This window comes from Lissotriton vulgaris, chromosome 9 (genome assembly GCF_964263255.1).
Source record: "Lissotriton vulgaris chromosome 9, aLisVul1.2, whole genome shotgun sequence".
NCBI classification, from domain to species: Eukaryota; Metazoa; Chordata; class Amphibia; order Caudata; family Salamandridae; genus Lissotriton; species Lissotriton vulgaris.
This window is the reverse complement of record NC_141697.1, coordinates 7,528,754-7,552,535: the sequence shown is the minus strand read 5'-3', so window position 1 is coordinate 7,552,535 and position 23,782 is coordinate 7,528,754. Positions and strand designations below refer to the sequence as shown.

The 23,782-nt window shown below is 45.8% G+C and overlaps 1 protein-coding gene across 1 annotated transcript in view; it reads left to right on the top strand.

Annotated features, from left to right (window-relative positions):
- The window catches only part of LOC147689523 (glutamate carboxypeptidase 2-like), a 583,351-nt gene that overhangs the window by 382,320 nt on the left and 177,249 nt on the right, over positions 1-23,782 (top strand). Inside the window, exons 13-14 of the mRNA XM_086936912.1 lie at positions 719-819; positions 1,073-1,163. Of these exons, the coding sequence (XP_086793038.1) occupies positions 719-819; positions 1,073-1,163 (192 nt within the window). The remainder of the gene's footprint in view (positions 1-718; positions 820-1,072; positions 1,164-23,782) is intronic.

The following is a 23,782-nucleotide window of genomic DNA, read 5'->3' as shown; positions in this document are numbered from 1 at the left end:
TTGTACCAGTTTGTTTCCATCAGGAGTGATGCGGCGTCAGTCCTTGGGTAGGGTGGTAGAGATGCCCATTTGGCGTCACCTGGGTGCTAGGGGTCGAGGGTTGGGGCCCTTCCACATTTGTTGCCATCGGCGATGAACATGAGTAGGTTCCACAGTATGAGGTAGAAGCGCAGACCTGGGGTAATGCTCAGGGTGTGAGTCTGAGGTGAAGGAGCATCTGTCCCTGGGTAGAGCTTTGGCCTCTTTAATGCCTTTTTGTGAAGAAAGGGTTTCGGCCATCAAGTCAAGATAATGGGTTGTGCGATCATTGTATAAAGGAAAAAACAACAAAGGGAAGAATACCAAAAGGTGATGGATGGAATGCTTGAGTCCACTGTTTCTTGGCCTACCATACCACCTTCATTATTCAAAGAAGGGGAGTCGGTCCTGGGGTAACATTTTGGAGTTGTGCCCCCATGGTTCCTGCATTGAAGGGGTATTGTTGGGTTTGTGCCTACATGGTTCGTCCACTGGGCCGATAGGTCTTCAGCCCAGGGTCTGAAGTGTTGGGGTTGTGCCCAAATGGTTGCAGCATGGTCTTAAGGTACATTGATCCTTGGGTGAGCTGTTGAGGCTGTACCCAGATAAACCCACATGGGCTCATGGGGCATTAGTCCTTGGGTGAAGGGCACTGAGTCTGGGTTGCTGGTTTCTTACATTCTTCCCTTTTCTTCATGAGGTTGAGAATCCCAACCCATCTGAGGTCACGGCGGGCAGGAAGACGGTGTATGACACTTGGCTGGCGAGCATCCCTTCGAAGCATGACAAGTCCGTCCCAGGGTATGTGCCTTTCTGGTATCGTTAAGGGGGGAGGGGGCTTGGGCAGTGAAGACCCACATCAGATACAGAAGTTCAGGAGTAGTCTGGGGAAGACGGAAGTTGAGAATTTAACAAAAGTTATTCTGTCCTGGTCTGGAATATTAATGAATACAAAGTGTGCTGTTCCAAATAACTTGCTGGGGGTCAATCCTGAGACCTGCCTTAGGATGAAGACCTGTGCATATCTCAGCTAATCTCCTCCTTCTTTCTGTAGCGTTGAAGGCCCCGGCTCTGGCAGTGACCAAGTACCTTTCTTGCTCATCACTGGAATCTCTGTGGCAGACATTCGGTACACCTATGACAAGGTAAGCATCACCTCCCCACTGTCCCTCTCCCCTGCATGGAGAGCTTTAGATGGCATGCACAGAGCAGCCAGGGGTGCTCTGGGGCTGTGGGGAGGTCAGCCCTGCCTCCCCACTGTCCCTCTCCCCTGCATGGAGAGCTTTAGATGTCATGCACAGAGCGGCAAGGGGTGCTCTGGGGCTGTGGGGAGGTCAGCCCTGTCTCATCACTGTCCCTCTCCCCTGCATGGAGAGCTTTAGATGTCATGCACAGAGCAGCCAGGGGTGCTCTGGGGCTGTAGGGAGGTCAGCCCTGCCTCCCCACTGTCCCTCTCCCCTGCATGGAGAGCTTTAGGTGTCATGCACAGAGCGGCCAGGGGTGCTCTGGGGCTGTAGGGAGGTCAGCCCTGCCTCCCACTGTCCCTCCTCCTGCTTGGAGAGCATTAGATGTCATGCACAGAGCAGCCAGGGGTGCTCCGGGGCTGTGGGTAGGTCAGCCCGGCCTCCCCACTGCCGAGGTCAGCCCTGCCTCCCCACTGTCCCTCCCCCTGCATGGAGAGATTTATATGTCATGGACAGAGCAGCAAGGGGTGCTCTGGGGCTGTGGGGATATCAGTACTGCACTTCACTGACTAAGGTTGTGAACTGAGGCTTACAAATCATTACAGTACACGGTACACTTCACTACCTGTATAATAGGTGGGATCCTGACATGTTCTTTTAAGGGTTTTTTCGTTAATGATTTACAGGTGATTTCTCACGTCATAACTCACTGAAACAGAGGTATGTCCTGCATGTAAAAATGCACTCACCGGCACTGCCAGCACACGCGTTCTTCCCGGGCCATGCTGGTCATTGTTCCCTCACTGGCATCTCCTTGGCAGTCCAGGGGGCTTCTTTCAGAGGACTGCTGTCTTGACACAACCATGCACCTGTGTCCCTGGGCTAGGCGCTTCCCCTGCAGTGTGGAGCTAGTGTGACATTGGTGCCAGGGCCAAGTTTGGTTTCTAGTCCAGCTCTGCTCTCTCCTGCCACATGGACTGTGCTGACTTTCACTGTTGGTCACTTAAAACCTGGTCCACAGAACCCCAGCTAAAGGCTTACCAATAGCAACTTTGAAACACTGCTTTTGAAATCAGTTTGCCTTGTGTGTTTGCTAAGCACACAGAGATGAAATACGCAGACAACCTCTCTTCTCATGCCTAGGCTTGCCTACAAGCTGGGAGGGTAAATTCTGATCTCTGTGCTAACAGGATTTTGCACAGGGAATACTTACCACAACCCTGCTGTCTTCCACTGGTAGATTTCAGCAAATCAGACTTGCCATTCAGAAGATTGGAGAAGGGAGACAGAAGACTCGCAAATAAAAATCACCCTCTATTCTGGAAAATAATTGTACATGGTAGCAAGGATGCCTTTACCAACACCGACTAGTATTTGGACCCCAGTACCTGCAGTAGGCATTTTACTAACATATTCTGAGGCAATATGGACTGAGAAGGAGTTTCTTGGGCTTATACAGGCTCCACCGAGCCAAGATATAATATTTATCTTACATATAAGCATAAGCGAGGCCATTGAAGTTATTGCTGTGAATAAAACAGGGAAGGCACCGGGCCTCAACAAAATTCCTGGGTACCTTTTGAAACACGATGCAGTGGTTTGGGCATCACATGTAAACCGGCCCTGCAATGCAGTCGCTTCAGGAGCACTGGTGCCAACTACATGGAAGGGGGCTGAAGTAGTGCCTATATATGAAAAAGGTAAGGAGACAATTATGGGCCAATCAGCTTAATAGATACCTTGCAAAAAGTTTACACAAAGAAGATCTTAAGTAAACGTAGTCACTGGATAGTCGAGAATAATATCCTACCTCCTTGTCAGGCGGGGTATAGAACAAGAGGGAGTACAGCCGACCTGATTTTTTAGTTTGGGATTGGACACAGAAATACACAGATATCCTTTGTTCCTTACAAGCTGATATGATAGTTTCCAATCACCTACACACATGTGTAAACACCACAAATTTGGTGATCCGTGTTATAGCGGCCCAATCTGGGTACACTAACCTATCTTTCAGTGAAGGCGAAACAGCACATATAGCATATAAATCACACTTTTACAAAAACACTGAAATGCGTTTTGCTTCCACAGAAAAAATTCTGACAGCAGTACAGACCACTGTAGTGAGAGAAAATGCACTGGCTTAGGGGAAACAAATAATTGTCGTGACGCCAGTACAAGCCTAAGAGGCTGCTACAAAGGCAAGCATTCCTAATGATAAAGCTTTACATCCAAGATGGATACAATGGGCTAAATGTGACAATGCAGATCTAACGGTGGTCCCTACCTCTTGAAACACCTAATCTCAGATCACCCCTTTGAGTTTCTAGTTTGTCGCTAAAATAAAGAAAGGGAATCGTGTGCACACTGAGTAGCACCCACCGTCCCGATGCTAATTCCCTAAGGAATTCAAAGTTGATTTCTACAACAGCTAAGGTGCACCACAAGCAATAATAGATAAATGGATATTACAATAAGTTGCAAACGATGATTCTCATTTTTTGGATTTTCAATGTTTATTCAGCACAAATGGAGTACCACACAGCCGACGCGTTTCGTCCCACGCAGGGGACTTCTTCAGGGCTTGTTATAATTAAAGTTGACCTCAAGATGGATGTGACCAGTATTCTATACAGCGGAATGCATAAGGCCTCAGTTGTCAAGTGGCATCTTAAAGTTTGTATATATGTATAGCCTGAACTCCTAATCAGGGCGTTTTCTATACTTGAGAGGCGGTCACAGGCTAACTTCCATCACCAGTCACAAAATGGATATCAAAATATAGTGGTCTCTTTAAAATTTAGTAAATGTCCTTGGTCATTAATGGAGCTTTGAAGTTATTGTAACAGGTGGTATTTCTCCAAACACAAGTAGAATCTGTGTTTTATTTTTGAGAACCAGTCTTGGTATAGCTGTTCTCTGGATATCATCTGGGGAAATTCCATCTGGAGCATGATAAGTCCTCCGGGGGCTAATTCTCTCACTGCAACAGCAACAGATGTAGATTACAAATTTGGCTCTACACTTAAAACGCAAGCATTCCTGCAATATGATCAAGAATATCCTCTCCCGAATTAGATAATGCCTCTAGATCAGTATAAATATATTATTTACACTGACGGATCTGCTCAGCCGACCGTAGGGAGTAAACAACAATACAGCGACGCATGTGTGATTGTAAAAGGTCGTATGCAGGACAAAAAGTTCCATCCTAGCTGAACGAAGACACAGTCTCTAGGAGACTGCACGGCTCAGCTGGCAAAATTAAAATCCCTATCACTTGCACTTATAATCACAGACGAGAATTCCCCACACTGATTGTGTGTGATTCTTTTTTCTGTGTCTAGTCATACAACACATATCTTCCTTCATGGGGTCAGAATGGGTGTAAAGACTCAAAAGGTTGCACAATTAAGCATCAATTGCCATGGGAACAGGTAGCTGAGTTAAAAAATGAACTACCAAGAGCTCACGTGATACACATGCTGAGTCATCAACGTGATGGCGTTCACATTGAAGGGAATTCATTGGCTGATGAAGCTGTAAAGGGGCAGTACGAACTGAATCCATAGCTGCAATCACTCGTTCTAGTATGAGAATAAACAGAGACATAATGGTAGCTGTCATTGCTTCACGCAAAAACAGCTCAGCTGTATCAAAGACATTTCCACTCAAGTACTCCTACAAGTTAGATGCAAACAACATTCTGTATGCTCAGATTCCAAGAGTGGGGGATAGAGATATACCAAACATGGATCGCAGATTAAGTTTAATTCTAGCTGCACACGAGGGTCTGGGTTCTGCACATGCAGGAGTTACTGCAACGGTTTCTTTAATGAAACAACGCTGTTGGTGGCCATGGTTAACTAAACATACAAAGAATTTTGTCTTAAAGTGTGACATGAAGGGTTTCACAGTAGCCTGTACAGCGCAGACACCCTTATTGTTGTCAGACAGACCACTCGCTTGTGTCTATTTGGAAAAACTGCGGCCTCGTACTATCAGACAGGGCTTACAAGTATATTTTGGGAGCAGGGGATTTATGCTCCAGATTCCTATAGATATAGGGCCTCAGCTCTTGGCTGACGCTCAAACTGTTATTGGAGATTTGCGAGTCTTTATAGGGACATACGCAGTTGGTACATTACATTGACAGTGGCCCTGCGTTTAGCTTTAGGGCTTACATGGAAGCCATGGGAAGTTTGGGTGTTGCATTGTGGTACTCCTTTCCATACCATTTCGAGGGAAACTCAGTTGTGGAGAGGAAAAACCAGGACTTAAAGCAATCTTTAATAGCAAGGGTATTAGCTTCGGGTAGTAGTTGGGTCATTCACCTATATGAGGTCCAGAGAGCTCTCAACTATATGCCAAGAAGTTCCCTAGGAGGTGTTACTCCTTACAAAGTCCTATTTGGGACGAGAATGTGGATATCTGATCTCGATTATGAAAGCACAGTGGCAGATAAAACATCAATAAATGTTTGGATGCTTTACAGGATCTCAACGAATTCTGGGCATTACAAAGCATTATGCGAGTAAAACGCACCACCACTGGGGAAGTTAAATCAGTCAAAGCAAGACCTGCTTGGATTCCAAAACTTCATGATCTGGTCTGAGAAAAGATAGTGGACAAGAAAGAATTTGGACCTTTATTCAGAAAGCCTGTACCTGTCTTGGCTGTCAAAGGAACGAGAACAGTACTTCTTCCACCTCTTGCCGGCAAAAAAGATAAGAGCTTGTCTCCATCGACCTGATCAAACCACACTATGTATTCAATTCTGAATAGTAGGCCTCGTGGGCTCCTGGGAAGTAGTGCTCTCTTCTCGCTACCATTCAGGAAGTTCAGACAGAAAGGCTCATAACATTCGAAGAGTCACCAATACAAAGTAATCAACTTACCAACAATTAAATGGAACTAGTTCCTGTTGAAACAGAACAACAAAACACAAATGAAAGCCAACTATCAATTTGGTCTACCACTGATATCTACATCAATATACCTCTACACAAGATGTCTGCTGTTCTACAAAACCTGATGAGCTACCAAAGATAGGTCGAACTGCATCTGGCTACTGCAACGATTTTGATACCTTCTTTATTAGCGTCAGATCCAGTTTCCCGTACACAACTACTACATGACTTCTACATATTTCTTTACTAGACTTACCTAGTTTCGCCATGGCTAAAGTTCTGGATAATAACTGGAATATTGTTTTTTCTATTCTGTATTGGCCTAGTGACTGTCTTTTGCTTACTCATGAATCAAAGCTATCTCCCAGAACTCTCTACAGTATCACATGTGAACTCGGTGCTGAAACCTCTTGCGTCATCTCATTGTGTACAAAGAGACCTGTCCTTCATGAACATTTCAGCTTTTCCAATTCCTGATGGTATAGTTTGGGACAGAGTTTCATATGATGTATTTGGTCCTAGAGAACTTTTGAAAATACCTCATGTATTTAAAATTTCCTTAAATGACATAATTACCTCCAGTACATTTTCTGACAATTGGGATTTTAAAACTGTTAAGAATATGTCTGATTTAGAACAATCTGCTGCATTTTCAAGCATTGAATGTTACAGGACATAACTCATTATGACACAATGTACTGTTACTAACATTATGGCCATCACTTTTAACATAAATCCAGCCCCCACGTAATGTTTTTACATACCACCAATGGGAACATTGGCCAACACCACCAAAAGGTAGTTGAAGAAAGCGCGCACAGAAGTTTTCCTATTTTTCAGGGTGTAACACTTCAGACCCGGCCTAATATTACTATAAGGTTGTACCTAGAACTGCACAGAAAAATATGATGACAAACACCAAACAGATATACTCTGCATCCTTTTTTGACTACCTATCTGAACAGTGTTTCAACTTAGGGAAGGCCACTAAAGACATAAAATCAGTCTGGGGTTCAAAGGAATGGCAAGTTCAGAGAACAGAGGCTCTATATTGAGCATTTCTCATTCTGCAGCAACTCATCCTTCTGAGTGGCACTGTGCAACAGACTTCCTGTCTTTGACTGATCAAAAATAAAGATTTGAACACACCTCAGATTCCCTCACCATCACAATTTGAGGGGTGGCAAAACTTTACAAAAAATGATGGGGATGTAGTAGAAGACATGACACATACAATTTCATATAAGTAGTAGAAGACATGACACATACAATTTCATATAATTCTTCAGAACCTGATTGGAACGGATGATTGGTTTGGCCTACAGACACAAATAGATGTCAAACAAGATTCAGAGGTACCACCGAAGGGTTTGGTATCCATAGGCTGGACCAACGTTATGTACAACGAGAACATCTGGGGCTGGTGACATCATACGGTGTTAGGAAGTTATGCCTCAGTTGGCTAAATACCTCAACACTATCACAGGTGAAACAACACTTATCCTTACTGTCAGAAGACATGGATTAAAGGGAGCTTTTTTATAGGGTCCCCCACAGCCACGTCAGAAACTTTTCTTATACGCTGTTTATAATTACATTTAGAAAATCTCTCACCAGGAAGCTGCGGAGAGACTTTGTGAAATTGATAGGATTAACTTAGAAAAGGCCTTAGTGGTTGTTGATAATGGTATGACCACATTAACATCCAGGATTTATTTACTGGGCAACATTGTATCTTCTACTATAGATGTCATAGAGCAGGATTTGTCCATACTACAACACGGACAATCTCAGTTACGTTCTAATATGTTATTAAGCTGGACGCTATAATCGTTGCGTGCTGGTTATGTGCCTTGGCGATTTATCAACAGTATGTCCCTGTTCTCTACATACAATGTAACTAAGAAGCAGAAAACAATGGCACAGGGAGGCGCAAAATATACAATGCTTATTGAAAAACTGGAGGCGCAGTTATGGCCTTCTTTGAATGTTTTCTTTAAACAGTTTGATACTCTGAGCCCAATGAAAGCCATGCTTTTCCAGAAAACCGTGCCCTTAACCGACGCCCAAGAGACTTTTGAGCTTATGGGTTGCAAGGTCCCCAGCTGAGATACAGGCATTTGTACGAACTAACTGCCCTTTCCTTTTCACAGAAATGGTACAACGTATCTGTAACATGTCTGATATGGAGGGTGTAGTACACCTATTTAAGACCATAGGTTCTGGACTGTTAAGCACCTTTCAGACAGTCTTCGGAGTGATTCCACCCTTCATACAGTCCGTATTCTCAAGCATTTTTGGAGGACTTCTGCTGATCCTGTTCCAAATAGCAGGAATCCTGATTGCAACTTTCCTTATACACAATGGATGTTCCAGTCACCAAGGAGATGGAAAAAACACTCTTGGAACGCCGATACCGTGATCGTATGGTACTCCATCTGGGCACACCTCGACTTTGGGAGCTCAGCGAGGCTTGCTTCCTATAATTTCGACCATTATGGATTGACTGTGTTCTGCCTGTCCTCCAATGCCTGTTCTACAGACAAGAATGCATGTTGGATCTCTGTCTAACACTTCCATCGGTTGTGCCACCAGATGAAGATGCTTTACTGGACCCGTGTCCTGCTCTGTCCTCAGCGTATTTCTATGTTGGTGTCTGCATTCTTAGAGCCACCACATGACACTTCAGCTCCTTTTCGAACGAAGACCGGCTCCTCTACAGGCATCTAGGCCTTGGATATTGTACAGGCTTCCAAAGCATCAGCTATGGGCTTTACAGAAGATCATCGGTGCTCGATTGACCTGATCAGTGAGGTGTTGCAGGGATCGTTGTCTGCGATAGCAAGCAGCAGTGATGTTGCATCTCCCACACAGGACACATAAACATTTGGCTCATTGTGTGCTGCGAAAAATTTGGCCTTTTTCAAAAACAACCAAACTTGGAACTTTAAAACAATAACATTCTTTTTTATGCTTATCTTGCTCAACAGCATGGCTTTCAGGCACTCATAGTTGTTCAGACCATATATATTAACATATTTTAATGGACTTCTACAGCTCATGCTATCCTTTTACCATTTTTTATGCCTTTATTTTTACATAAGTATGAGCTTATTTTAGAAGCACATTTTTTGTCCTTTTTAGTATGTTGTCCAGTCGGAAGAGGAGTGGGTGATATGTTTCATACAGTTATCCCGATATAGGCTCAGGTAGTAACCAATCTTTTCACCTACATGTCCCCTGCCATTACACTACACAACGGTTCTTAATACTGACCTTTTACCTAGTCACGGTACTGCCTAAAGGAGTGGGGTTTTTCTCCGAAAACTAGCCTCATTCATTAAGCATGAGGATTCTTGGAATTTCAGCAGGTCTACCATCTCCTGTATAATTACTATGTATAAAGGTCATTTCTTCTATCACCCTAGCCTGACATGACACAGCAAGGTACAACCCGTGAGGGTACCACTTTGGGTGTATGAACATCATATCTTTGCTGAGGTAGGGAGAGGAGAAAAAGGACTTCCATGCCGACACACTGCTGCAAGAGCCTGAGGTTCCTGCACGCAGACACTCCACCTCGCAGTGGTCTGACATTCCTCATGGGGTGTCCATCTCGAGACCAAGACAGGGCCCCATAGTCTCTCACTTCAGGTATCGAGGTTGAATTTATTCTAGGGGAATTCTTGGCTCTACACCTACATACATTTTAGGTACACATAAGTACATCTAGGTAGGGTGGCATCATAGGAATACGCATGTATTACTGTCATGTATTTTACATACGTAGCTAATAACTTTCTTCACCCAAGTCAGTCTGGTTTTAGACAGAACCTTAGTACAGAGACGGTATTGCTTGAGGTCTCCGAATCTATCAAAGAGTCCCATGATAAAGGAAGCAAAGTGGTTCTTATCCTTTTAGACCTCTCTGCCGCCTTTGACACCGTGCCCCACGGTCACCTTCTGCAGAGATTACAGGAGAGTGGACTCGGTTGCATGGAGTCGGAGAGGTTTTCCTCCTTTTTGAAGGATAGAAACCGAGATGTCTGGTTGCCCCCGTTTGTAGCCAGTATTCCGCCTTTGAACGTCGGTGTGCCACAGGGTCTATCTTAAGCCCAGTACTTTTTAATTTGTACCTGGCTCCCTTAGCCACCCTGACATAAGCGGGTGAGGCAATGATTGTATCTTAGGTCGACGACACTCAGTTGCTGTTCACATGTAAGAAGGGGAGGAATTAAACGGGAAGAAGATAAATACATGTCTGAGAGAAGTCTTTGCCTGGGTCAGACATAACCACCTTAAATGTAACTCGGAAAAGTCTGAAATCATCTTCTTTGGCACCCTACTCCTGGACGCCTGGAAACAATGGTAGCCAATGGATATGTCGCCTCCTAGTCAGCAGTTAAGATTGTAAAAAACTTGGGAGTGAAAATGAACGATGCCTTATCTATGACACCTCATGTACAGTTGGTGGCAGGTACTTGTTTTGGTCACCTGAAAATGCTCCGTAGGTATCTCTTTCTGCTGCCGAATTCTCACAGAAAGATGGTCGTTCAGGCCCATATTACCTCCAGACTTGACTATGCCAACATCCTTTATTTAGGCCTACCAGAGTTCTTGCTGAATAGACTTCAAGTCATACAGAACGCGGCTGTCAGAGCAGTACTGAGGCTCAGACCTAGAGACCAGATCTCTCACCATCTGAAGAATCTGAATTGGCTGCCTGTCCAATGCAGAATTTTCTTTACAGCATTAGTCCTGGCTTTCAAAGCTCTGCATGGCATGGGGGCTCGGTACATCCGCAGGAGAGTCTCACAGTACGTTCCAGGCAGATCCCTTAGGTCAGCGGGCCAACATCTAAACGTGATACCTAACTGTCTCAGAGCCCACCGTGGCGGCAGCTCGTTTCAAGTACAAGTGGCTAGATTTTGGAACAAGCTGCCAATTTCGTTCAGGCCACGAAAATACTAGCCTTCAGGAAACAACTGGAAACCTGGTTGTTCCAACAAACAGCATAATGGCCGCCACCCCGGTACTGGAGTTTTTCCTCTTCTGGTTCATGTATTTTCTGTCTCTGCGCCGGGCACTCTGTTGAGTAGCTGTGCGCTCTACAAACCCTTTTAACATTAACATTAGCATTAGCATATACCTGCCTGTATTCATTGTTTTAGCACTATGGTAGGAATCCGCAATCCTTTTACTCTATTGGTGCTTGCAATCATTTATATTTGTTTTAGCACACCTATTTTACACTCGAATGACTGGTCCAATAAGTGCTTATTCAAATCGTCCCCACCGTTTATTCTCTGTATCTCTCTGAGACAAAGTGAGCACGAGTGACTGAGCGAAAAGTACTGTACTGTTTCCATGATTCTGAGGGATCAGGGTTGTGTCATGTTCGATGGTTGCCAGAAACTATTCACTCCATGGTAAGACGGTTGCATAGGGGCACTATGAGCTACCAGGACTACAGACTAACTTATCTTATGGGGGTTTCTGGAATCAGTCTGGATACCAATCCCATAGTCTATGTTGTCTAAACTCCCAGATCCTATATAGATTTATAGGAACTACACGACACCGTATTGGATAAGTACAGTAAATCCTTGCCCTTTCACTGTGGCATAGTGCAGCGCAGTGAGGCACCTTGCTGGGCTGCTCTAAGCCAAAATGCCATAAATGAGGCCCGTACTCTTGAGTCTTGAGGGAAGGTTCTTTAAAGACGAGACAGGGGCTACTTAGGTAAAAGAGGGCATCTTCTTTCTTGACAAGTTAGGCACTCACGTACAGCATTAGGTACATGGGTCCAGTGAGGTCTTCACTCCCACTAGCTGTCTTACAGGAAACTGCACTCATCCGTCAACCCCTCCTTGTGATCATGGACTTTGCGAGGGAACATGAAAAGGAAACAATCTTTCTTTTTCATTTCATAGAAATCTCAGCAGAACCTACAAATTACAAAACATAGGCGCTGTAACTCCTATCCAACAACATATTCTGCTTTCACAACTAACAATTCTGTGTTTGACTTAAAAATAAAAGAGAAGGGGGCATGGCTTGCAGCCGACCAAGAGGGCCGCTCAATGAACAAACTCCACCAGCTGACAGTGTGTAGCCCCCGGGAAACATCCGTAATGATCCATTGGTCATCATGCTGCTTACCTTGGTAATTGGGGCGTAGGGAAAGCTATCGCTGACGCTTGGGGGTGGCTTAAGGAGGCATCGAGTACCAGAGACAAGCAGCAAGCGGGCCCAAGATGGTGCAGACCGAACAAAACCGCCCGACGAGACAGAGTAGCTGAAGGTGAAGACAGTCCAGAACGATGTATTCCACCCGGGTCTGGACGGGCACCGTCTGCAGGAACTGATGATCCCTGCATCTCCAGAAGAAACAAGGGTGGACTGTGTGGGGCCTGGAGCTGCAGAGCTGTTGGTGGGCTCGAGTGGAGGGCGGCAAAAGACGTGAAGGTCGACCCCCCGCTATTTAAAAGGAGTCCCCTAGCGGCACGATAAGCAGATATGCAACAAGTCTAAGGCTGAGACTATGTTGGGAGCGGTGAACAGTTCGCCCCCCCAGGCAGTTAATCTTGGAGGCTCCCCGGTGGTTGCGGAGGCAATATATCCAGAGGTTCCCTCCCTGGCCTGATAGGTCTGTCGCATGGAGAGTGTGGGCTGCTGAGGGCCACCACACTGAGAATTGTTGCGGCCAGGCGGGCCCACTCTGGTGCAGGACACACCTGGCCTTCAAGAGAGAAGGTGGGGCTGGTAGACGGACGATGCCGGGTTAAGATCCAGAAGCCTCTAAAGCCGGGTGCAGTGCGGGGGGCAAATCTGGCCAACACATTAGCATACCAGAGTGGAATACATTTAAGGGAGGCACCCCCACCATTGTACCAAGGCTAAAAACTGGTTAAGGCCTATTGCTGGAAATGGTCCTCATCAAGGGCACCCACATGGGTCCGTCCAAACAAATGGATAAATAAACAGTCACAATTGGACAGCTAGGAGAGGTTGGGGGGAAGTCTGAGGACTCATTGGCGGAAGAGACTCCACACCAGAGCCCTCACTGAAATACATCATGAAAGCAATGAGAGATCTTCCGGCACAGTTGACTGAGGAAGTGAGCTTGCTTTGTGCTGATCTTTGCAAAATAGCAGATTAGATCTCCGTGGCCGAAACGAACATAGGGGGCCTACATAGCAAGGCAAAAAGACTAAAGGAACAGGTTTCGTGCCTCACAAAACAACAAAAGGACATGATGGCCCGCATTGAGGATCAGGAGGGAAGGGCCAAATGCAACAACCTCAGTGTGGTGGGGGTCCTGGAGGGTGCTGAGGGTCAATCAGTTGATTTTTTTCTTTTTTCTTTTTTTTGTTAATATTTTTATATACAGTATACAATCACAGGTATAGTTGCATGGTAAACCACGAATGGCAAAAATCGTTCTTACATTGATGCTTATGTAAGGAGGAAAGGACAGCAAAGTTAGAGGTGAAATAAAAAGGGGATAGGACAGGGCTGTAGAGAGGTACATTCGCTAGATCTTACATTGGAGACAGCTATACAAACTGCCTTCCGTCTTTCAGTCATTTAGGGTTCATGATTCAGCCTGCGAGCTCATCCTCTGTTTTGTTCTGTGTCTTTGGTTTGGGTTTTGGTATATTCCTTATGAGGGCTCTTTGTTTCTAGGGGATCATAAGAGTCCAGATACTTGTCCAGAGCTTCCCAAAGCCCCCTCAAGGTCGCTTTCAGGGTGAGTACTGTAGTGCAATGCTGTCCGCTTCTCTGAGGTGTGATATCCAATTGATCCATCCTTTGAAGCTAGCTTTGCTTGTGTCTTTCCAGTTGGTTAATACCAATTTAACTGCAGTTGTCATCAAAAGATCTATTCGATCCTTATCCCGTTCAGAGGTTACCATCGCACGTATAAACGCTGTGGTGAGGGAGGAGAATTCCATCTCAAGTTTGCAGTTAAACACTTTATTAACAAAGTCAAATACCTTACCCCAGAATACTTTAAGTGTAGGGCATTGGAAAATCAGGTGTGCTAGGTCCCCCTTCTCTTTGTTACAATTCCAGCAGAGGGAGTCTTCCTTGAGTCCTAATGTGTGTAGTCGGGCTGGGGTCCAGAATTCTTTGTGGAGCAGCCTGAATTTAGTTTGTGCTAGAGCTGAGTGATCTTATATCGCGAGGCCAAGACCCACAGAGATACCCATTTGTGTTTATTGAGTGGGGTGTTGGACTAGTTATTCCAGTGCGCTATTGTTTTCTCATTAAGTTTGTTGGCTTTGGGGCCTAACAGCTTGTATAGTTGTGAGACTTGGTGAACTAGTTTGCTAATGTTGGATACATATCAGAAGATTGAGGGTTGAGCGCTTGTTAGATTCCTCTTTGATAAGGCTGTTCTTATTTTCAGGACTCTGTAAAGGTCTATGTCTTTGAGGTGGTGGCTTGTTTTTAGTTCCGAGAAAGTAATGGGGTGTTCCCCATTTTCTAGTTGTTGCGGGAAGCATATATCTTTTTCTATCCATGTGTCGAAGGTGAGGCTTTCCCCCTTGTACTTAAGTTTGCTATTCGCCCAAAGTGATTCTGACTTGGAGCCTTTGATACTAACTTCCAACTTCTTGTCAACTTTTAGGAGTGCAGTTTTTGTGTTTTCAAAGATAGGTTTCAATGTGTGGGAGTACGAGTTTGATGTTAGCAGGGCCAGTGGGCTCAGGTTGTTCAGAATGGCTTTCTCTAAGAAAGGCTAGTTGGAACACTCTAAAATCTGCTAAGTGTACCTCTCCTTGTATTTTCTCCAATCTCAGCTTCCTAATATTAATCCTTGCTTTTTTACCATGCCAGAGGAATATAGTGAACATGATATCGATTTTCCTCTGGAACTCGTCTGTGAGTAGGAGTGGGAGCATGCTTATCAGGTAGGTAATCATTGGGGTGATCATCATTTTTATCGTTTCAGTTCTTCCCCACAAAGTTATGAATCTAGGGCTCCAGGAGTCCAGAAGTTTCTTAATTTTTTTCTAATAGCGTCTTCTCATTGTGGTGTAGAGTGTTGACTAGGTCTGTACCGAAATACATTCCTAAGTATTTGATGTGTCCAGTCTGCCAGGTCAAACCTGAGTCTCCTAGCGTGTCTCTTGTGCGGTGGATGTTTTGTGCTTCACATTTATATTTATCATTGTTTAGTTTATATCCTGATAGCCTGGAGTCATCTGCTATTGCAGTCATTAGTGCACTTATTGAGGGCTTTGGTTGTTCTGTTACCATCAGTATGTGGTCCGCATATGCAGCTAGTTTAACTATGGTTCCATTGATATCGACCCCTTTTATGCTAGTGTTCAGCTTTATGTCCCGGAGAAGGGGTTCAAGGGCCATTAAGAAAGTGCGGGTGACAGTGGGCATCCCTGCCTGGTTCCTTGCTGCAGTGTGAAGGGGTCGGAAAGTGTGCCCGTAACTGTGATGCGAGCTGTCGGGCCTGATAAAGGGCTATATTCATCCATATATATGACTCCCCTAGGTTGAAGGTCTGCATACATTTCTCTAGGAAGACCCAGGAAACCTTATCAAAGGCCTTTTCTGCATCTAGTGTTATAGCTATCGCCGGCAACAGTTTGGCGGACACTTGTTGTAGCATATGGCAAAGAAACGGGTACTGTCTCTAGATATACGGCTGCGCATGAAGCCGACTTGGGAATTGCTTATTAATTTGGGGAGAACTGTGTTTAGTCTGACTACCAGTATTTTGGCATAGATTTTGCAGTCCACATTGATGAGAGATATGGGTCTGTAGTTTTTGGTAGTTGGTGGTCTTTACCCTCTTTTTGAATGACTATTATATTAGCCTCTGTCATGTATTGAGGTACCTTCCCTATATTAGCAGCATGGTGAAAGACCCTTTTCATGGTTGGGTTTAGTTGAGTTAAAAAGGTCTTGTAGAAATCCGCTGTGTGTCCGTCTGGTCCAGGGGCCTTATTTTTTTTCAGTGACATTAGTTTCCTGGCTTAGCCTTGGTGTGTCTGCAGTGTTTAGCTTCGGGAGCCCTAATCTGTGAAGGTATTTTGTGCATTCTTCTTGATTGAGAGTCTGGCCATTCCTATATAGCTCTGAGTAGAACTCCTGGAATGTATTGAGAATATCTTTGTGTCTTGTGTGTGTGTTTTATTGTTTGAGTCTGTGATAGATGAGACGGCAAATTGGTTGCGTTTGTGTTTCTGGTAGGAGGCAAGGAGCTTTCCCGCTCTGTTTGCCTTGCACAGGTTAAGGGCTTTTCACTTGTTGAACCACAGCCCTGCTCTCTCACTCAGGATTTTGTAACATTCATATTTGTTCTGTGTTAGTCTCGCTAGGAATTTGTTATCTTTTGTGGCTTTTCATTGGTCAAGTTCTGATCTTTTTATCTCTTTCTCTACTTGGGTTAGTCTCACGTTCGCATTTTTGTTCACTTTTGCCTTAATCCCAATTATTTTACCCCTGATTGTTGCTTTTAGGTCCTTCCATAGTGTGTTAACACTAGTCTCTGGGGTATCATTGTGGCTTAGGTAATCTATTATGGTGCCCTCGTTTTCTTTTTTGCTTGCTGGGTCTGATAGGATTTCATTGTTAAAGCGCCATCTCCTGGGGACAGCTTCGTTGTGGCTCCCACTTATTGTTCGGCTGATGCATGAGTGGTCTAACACTAGTCCTGGTGCTATTTCGGAGTGTTCGATTAGATGTATGTGTGTACCTGAATTTAGTATGTAGTCTATCCTGGTGTCGGAGTTGTGTGGGTTGGAGTAGAAGTGTAGTCTCTAGTTTCTGGGTGTTGTAGTCCTCATGCGTCTTCGAGGTTGAATTTGGAGCAAATGTTATGGAGTGAGGGGTGCGAGTTGGTCGGGTGGTAGTGACATGATGATTGCCTGTTTATTATGTGATCTAGTGGGATGAGCTTGTCTTGAGGGAAGTTGTCTAACTTGATACCTCCGCCCAGAAGGCGGGGTATTCTGTATTGGGGCTGTATATATTTGCTACGTGGAACAGCTCCTCCCCCTCTTCAGTTGTGTTATTAGGAGTCTGCCCTCCTTGTTGTGGGAGTGCGATTCTATTGTTATTTTTTATCTTTTGGATATTAGGGTCACGACCCATCTCTTCTTTTTGTCGGCTGGTGAGCAAGCCGTTTGCACAATCCAGTTAGCTCTGACTAGTTTGGCATTTTCCTTGGACAGCTTGGTTTCCTACAATAGAATTACATCACCTTTGGTCTTTGGTAGGTAGCCACTATTTTCCTGCATTTAATGGAGTGATTTAGACCCTTGACATTGAGGGATACTATATTGAGGTCAGTTGTCAGGGTGAGTATTTTGTTATGAGTCACCAGCTATAGTGTAGTGTGGTGGTTCTGTGTGCCCAACACTCAAGTGTCTCTTGCCCCATCCGTATTTCTCTCTTTACGTGGGCCCCCTCTATTGTGTATTGTTTTGCAGGCTTTGTCAGATAACGTGTGCAGTGAGAACGAAGGTGGGAAAAGAAGAAAAGACTGGAAATACAGAGGACAGTAAACTGAGATATCCTAGGGTAGATTTCCCCCTCCTTGCCCCCTTGCCCCCACATGCCTTCCCCCGCAAGTTACTCGTATGTCGGAGGTGCGACAGCAGGATCACCATTCCGCCTCCCGGAGAAATGTTGTTGGGTGAGTGACTTGCCTGGTTGGTACGTAGATCCATGAGTTGTGCTCAAAAAGGATACGCTGCTGTGCCTTGAGAGATCTCATTTGATGGTTCATTCTTCCTCCCTGCGAAATTGTCGAGTCTAGCTGGTTGGTTCTTGCTATTGACTTCTGGTGTGAGGTAGTTGTTGTGTCGTTATGAGGTAGATAATGTTTGAGGTAGTTCCTGGTATCTTTGAGGTAGATATGTTTTCAGATTCTTTAGTGAGGTAGTTCTTTTCAGGTTATTGCTCACCCGGTGTTCGGTTCCGGTGAAGGTCCTCTCTTTGCGGAGCCGGGTTGTGAGGTGTCCATGTTGAGGCCTGATAGGCACTCTAGGAAGTTCACCAGGTCTCTTGGGTCGGTGAAGACATGGTTTTAGCCTTTATCTATCATCTTGAATTTTGTGGGGGCCACAAACGAGAATGGAATGTTCTTACTCCTAAGTCTTTGGCATGGGACTATAAAGCCTTTCCTGGTGTTGACCATGGGTTTAGAATAATCCTGCATGAGGATGATCTTGTGGCCTTTCCAGTTGATCTGGTGGTTTTTGCGGGCATAGTTAAAAATGTCTTCCAGATGTTGCGATCTCAAGGGTTTACATATGATAGGTCGAGCGGTTTGGGATGTTGAGGATTTGAAAGCGGGAATTCTGTATGCCTTATCTAGCTCGAATTGGAGAGTGAATGTTAGGTTGGTGAGCTTGGGAATCAGGTCTTCGAGGAATGCTGAGCAGGACCTCGCCATGTCCTCTGCCCCTTCCGGGATCCCAAGTAAGCAGATGTTCCCTCTGCGGTTCTTGTCCTCCATCTCCACTATCTGCTTTTAGAGTGCCTATGCTATCTCTGATATTGACTTAACCTCCTTGCTTGTGTTGTGGGTAGAGTCCTCTACATCTCTGATCCGTTGCTCTGCAGCTGTGCGTCTAATGTTGACTGAGTTCAGGTCTGCTCTGACTGCCGCTATCTCTAGTTAGATTGTGTCCGTGGGGAGTTTTGCAGTTTTCGCCAGGTCGCGCACTTCTGCTAATTTTTTTATGATCATTTCCAGGGTGCTGTTTATGTCCGGTTTCTGTTTGATGGGTGAGTCTGATGTTGCTGGTTTACCTTTGCTGTTCTTTAGTTGCTGTTGATGTTGTTTCACTTCCCTGTCTGCCATGCTGTTTTTTCTTCTTTACCTTCCCTTTTTATCTTTCTTGCTCTCTTGGTGTTTCTCTGTATGCCCTCTTTTCTTTGGTTCACTTCTGTCTTTGTTCCTCTCTCTATGTCGCCGCTCTCTATGTAAGCTTTGTCTCTCCCTTTTGTTATCTGCTGTTTATCTTCCGCTATTGGCGGGGACCTTCTCTCTGGGGAGCTGCCTGGCTGATATGTTTTGGGGATCACCCACTAGTTCTTGTGCTTGTGCCTCCATGGTAAACCTCTGATAATGCTCAATGGGCTGTGAGCATTACATTTTTTCTGGCGCTGTGGACTCTCTTTGTTGTCCGCAGAGATTCCCCAAAGTTCCAGCCCCCTGGCGTACTGCTAGTGACGTCAATCCTTTCTGTCCTACCTGACCTCCCAAACAGAGGGGCTTGGGTATTTCTCGTTGGGCTCTCCCGTTGTGTTACCATAGCTCTGTCTGGTCTGGGGCGCTGTGTGTATGTGTCGGTGCCTAGGGGCGCGCAGTCATGGGTCTGAGCTCCTCTAAAGGGCTTCCATTGGTTTGTCCGCCATCTTGGGCTGGGATACCACTGTTGTTTTGTTAGGCACTTCTTTCCATGTGCCGTGCCTCTATCTTGTTGCTGTAGTGCTACCTGCTCGCTACATTTCATGCATGTGAGCGTTTACTGCTTCTTCCGCGCTTTATTTTAGTGAATTACTCATGGTTCGCCCGCCATTGCTGGTGTGTTTTTAGGGGCCGCTCCCGTTTCGGCTTTGTTTCCGGGCGCGGTTGCGGGGTATTCTCGTGGATCGGTCTTAGGTGGTTTCTTTCTTCTGTCTTGGTAACTGGACTGTCCGCTCCCTTACCCGCTACTGTTGCACTTCTTGCGGCACTGGGGAATCTGTGCACTAGCTATCGATGTGTGCTGCATGCGGTTAGACGTTGGCTCGCGCTCTCCTCCTGAGTTTCGGTTTCAATTTTGGGCGTTGGTGCAAGTTGAGCTTGTGGTTCGGTTTTTGGTAGGGGTGGGCGGAATTTGCAAACTATCGCGAAAAGTGCGCAAAATCTCCTTGAGCATGCGGAACTTTCGCAAAGATGCGGAGTTTGCTTTTCTCGCACGTTCGTGATGTTTTTTTGCGTGCTCCTCACGGGGAAATGTACCTCTAACTTGCCCATGCAGTCGCTAATGGCCGCGGCCTTCTTGCTCGCGATGCTTATTTCCTATTCCGGGTCGAATGACGTATTCGCGATCACAAACTCACGCGGGGTAGCGCAACCAGTTACCAACAATCCAACATCTCGTTGCGCACGTGAACTGATAGGAAAACTCGTCAGCAAACGCAGGGACCCAGTAAGTCACTACTGCACATGCAAGAACACATTTTTAAAGCGCGAACAAGAAAAAACTTCAGTTTCGTGGCAGATTGCGAAAGTTTTGACATTTTCGCGCTCTCCTCGAAACGAAAAAATTTAAATATAACGCAAATTCCACAAGCATAACAAAATTTCCCACCCAGGCCCACTTTTTGGCAGTTTTCTCCTTGGTCTTAGAAATCAGACAGCCTGCCCCCGCCCTGCTGCACAGTCTTACGGCGCTGGGGAATCTGTGCGCTAGTAATCGATACGCCCTGCACGGCACTGCAATGCGGCTAGACGCTGGCTCGCGCTTCCCTCCTGATTTTAGCTCCCCTCCTGATTTTAACTTTCCCATTTACCGACTGTTATTGTTGGGTCGGTGAGCGTCTGTAGTCCTTCTGTGCAGAGGAGCCTTTTCCCGTCTAGCACGACTTCTTTGAGCCCCTGCTCGTTTTCGTTTTCGTCCTCGCCATCTTTCTTCCCTTTGTACTCGCTCTGCTTCGCCCTTTATAGTACTTTTTCCTCCTTTCTTGTGGCGTCTAGCTTCTTGAAGAGGACAGCATCTCATCTTTGTTTCCGAAGCCTTGAACTTGTTTTTGTAGGGTTATATCCTCGCTCGTTACCGGAGCAAATAGCTTTGTTATCTCCGTTTTGACACAGCGGCAGGATCAGGCAGCCATCAGCTCTGCCGTCCAAGCCACGCCCCCAGTTGATCTTTTTTTTTAAGACCTAATCCTCCACACCCTCCGACCCAAGCGCCTGTCAAATTACTTTTCTGTCGAACGAGCCCACAGAGCTCTGGGGTCGCTGCCATATCCAGGCGCCCCCTGCCCTTGCAAACCATAACCCGAATAATTAACTTTAGGGACCATGATGCAATTCTACAAGCGGCACGCTCTCACAGAAACTACAATATGAGAACACAGCAATACAATTTTTACCTGACTTTACCCTTTAAGTGCAGCACCAAAGAAGGTCATTTGATATGGTCAAGAAAGCCCCAAGAGACAAAAATCTCAAATGCATGATGTTATTCCCTGCCAAGCTCAAGGTCTTGATGGAGGGGAAACTGTTCTTTATGTCGCTGGGATTGGCTAGAGGGCTGAAGGGTTACAGACTGGGGGAAGAACCAGAGGAAAACAAATGTCCAGAAGGGCTGACCTCTGGAGGTGAGCGACCCAGCGTCTCTGGCCGGCCAGTCAAACCAAGAAACAGAAAGAGACAAAAAGATGAAGTATGGAGCTCCCCATTTCTTGAGCTCCTGAAACATCAGTTGGGGCCAAGCCATGAGAAAAATGGTCTATGTCTATTATGAGCTTATGCCACATAACAAGGTAGCAGTTGGACCAATGCATATGAAGGCCGGGCCACATGATTTGAAGGGGTTAACCATAATGTGATATCCTTGATTTGGCAGCATGCCGCTTCCTAATTGTTTAATTCACAGTTTTGGGCGATAGGCACTCTGCAGGTTGAGGAAGTGGGGGTGTTTTCTCTCACTAAGCATGGATGGACGGAGGGGGGTATTTGGGGCTTTAATTGATTACTTGGTTCTACAGTTATGCTTATCAATCTAGCAGTCAATGCATAGTACAAACACTCAGAACCTTAACTCAGGAGGGTTGGAAAGGTATTGACCGCCACTAATGAAGGTCCTTAATTAAGGGACCTTACGAATATGGTCTTGGAACATAAATGGATTCGAGAATAAAATTAAATGTACCCTTGTCCCACAATACATTAAACGTCACCTCCTTGACAGCATACTACTACAAGAGATGCATTATAAGGCCCAAGACCGATTTGGATACAAACTAGTAGCCCACTTGGTGTTCACATCCAGTTCCTGCGTGGTGGGAATCCTGGTTAAGAAACTACTGCCACTCATGGTCAAGTAAATATGGTGGGACACCCTGGGGTGTCATGTAGCCTTGTCTGGGATTTGGGAGGGCCGATCATTAAACCTCTGTTCCCTATACATTCCACCCAAACTACATGCGGTTATACTGCTACAACTCATTGCTTGACTCCTGAAACTCCCCACGGGATCCTCCTTGTAGGGGGAGACAAGAATGAAGTGATGGACCCGGCGCTGGATCGACTTGGTTCAGCAAGTAGCCAAGTCAGGGGGAGAACTCTCCTCACTTTGCCTTAGCGTTGGGCCTGACAGACCTGTGGGAAATCCAGAACTCCCTCTTAAAGCAATGCGCCTGTTACTCAGTGACCTATGGGTCCTTTTCACACACTGACTAATTCCTTACGCAACATGACCAAGTTGGGAGCTTTCAAGGCGCCGAACACTTAGAACGGAGCATATCAGACCACTCACCAGTGCAAGTGTCACTTAGGGGACCCACAATTCACACCAACAGCTACCCTAGACTAGACCCATGTATTTAGGAGATAGGGACATCAAAGACAAGCTGAACTTGGGGCCCGAGTTGTACTTTAAGGAAAACTATGGATCGGTCTTCTCTCCATGCATCATATCGGAGGCAGTTATGGCAGTGATATGAGGCCATGCTCAGGCCCTGATAGGTTGGAAGAGAAAGTTGACACAAGTTGCATGCAACATGATAGAAGAGGACGTCCTGAGGTTGTAGACAGAGGTGACTAGGGAGTGTAGCGCAGACCTCCAACACAGATTAGCACTGAGGCAGTACGACTTGAGGAACCTGGCTGATGAAACGGCCGTTTCATCAGCCAGGTTCCACACAGTGCTGACTCTCCGAGGTCTCCTAACTACTGGCTTGGCAGGAAAAGAGGGATAGGGATAGGTCGTGGGTGGTGAGAGTTAGAGATCTTTGCTTCATACCACGAGAGCCTCCACAAACCAATTAGCAGGAGGTCAAAATCTGAGGAGCTCCTGAGTGATTTTATCATCTAAACACTCTCGGGTGAGGCCAGGGACAGTCTTGAAGCCGAACAGACAGAGGAGAAGGTAGCAACGGCCCTGGGTTCTTTGCAGTCCAGGAAGGCGGCAGGGCCTAACAGCCTGCCGGTCGAGTTATACAAGGGGCTTTGAAGTAAAACCACATGGTCAATACTGGAGATGTTCCAAGCGGCAATGTGTTCCGAGCAGCAGTGGAGATGGGATCCCTCCCGGAAGACCAACGAACGGCCACAATAGTGGTCATTCGCAAAACTGGCATGCCTCCAGAGGACTGTGGCTCCTACTGACCGATCTCCCTCCTAAATGTGGAGATGAAGGTCCTTGAAAAAGCCCTGGTGTCAAGGCTCATGGTGGTCCTCCCAGACATTAGTCATGTAGACCAGTCGGGCTTTATGCCACGTAAGGAGTACCAGACTCAACTTGCGCAGAATATACGGAGTTCTTCACATGACAAGTGAGCCCTCAACTCAGCAGACCACACGGATGGCACTGATGCTTTCATGGCATTCGATAGTATGGAATGGCCATACCTGTTCGCCATCCTAGCAAGATTGGGATTTGGCTGGAAATTCTGCATGTGGGTCAAACTGCTTTA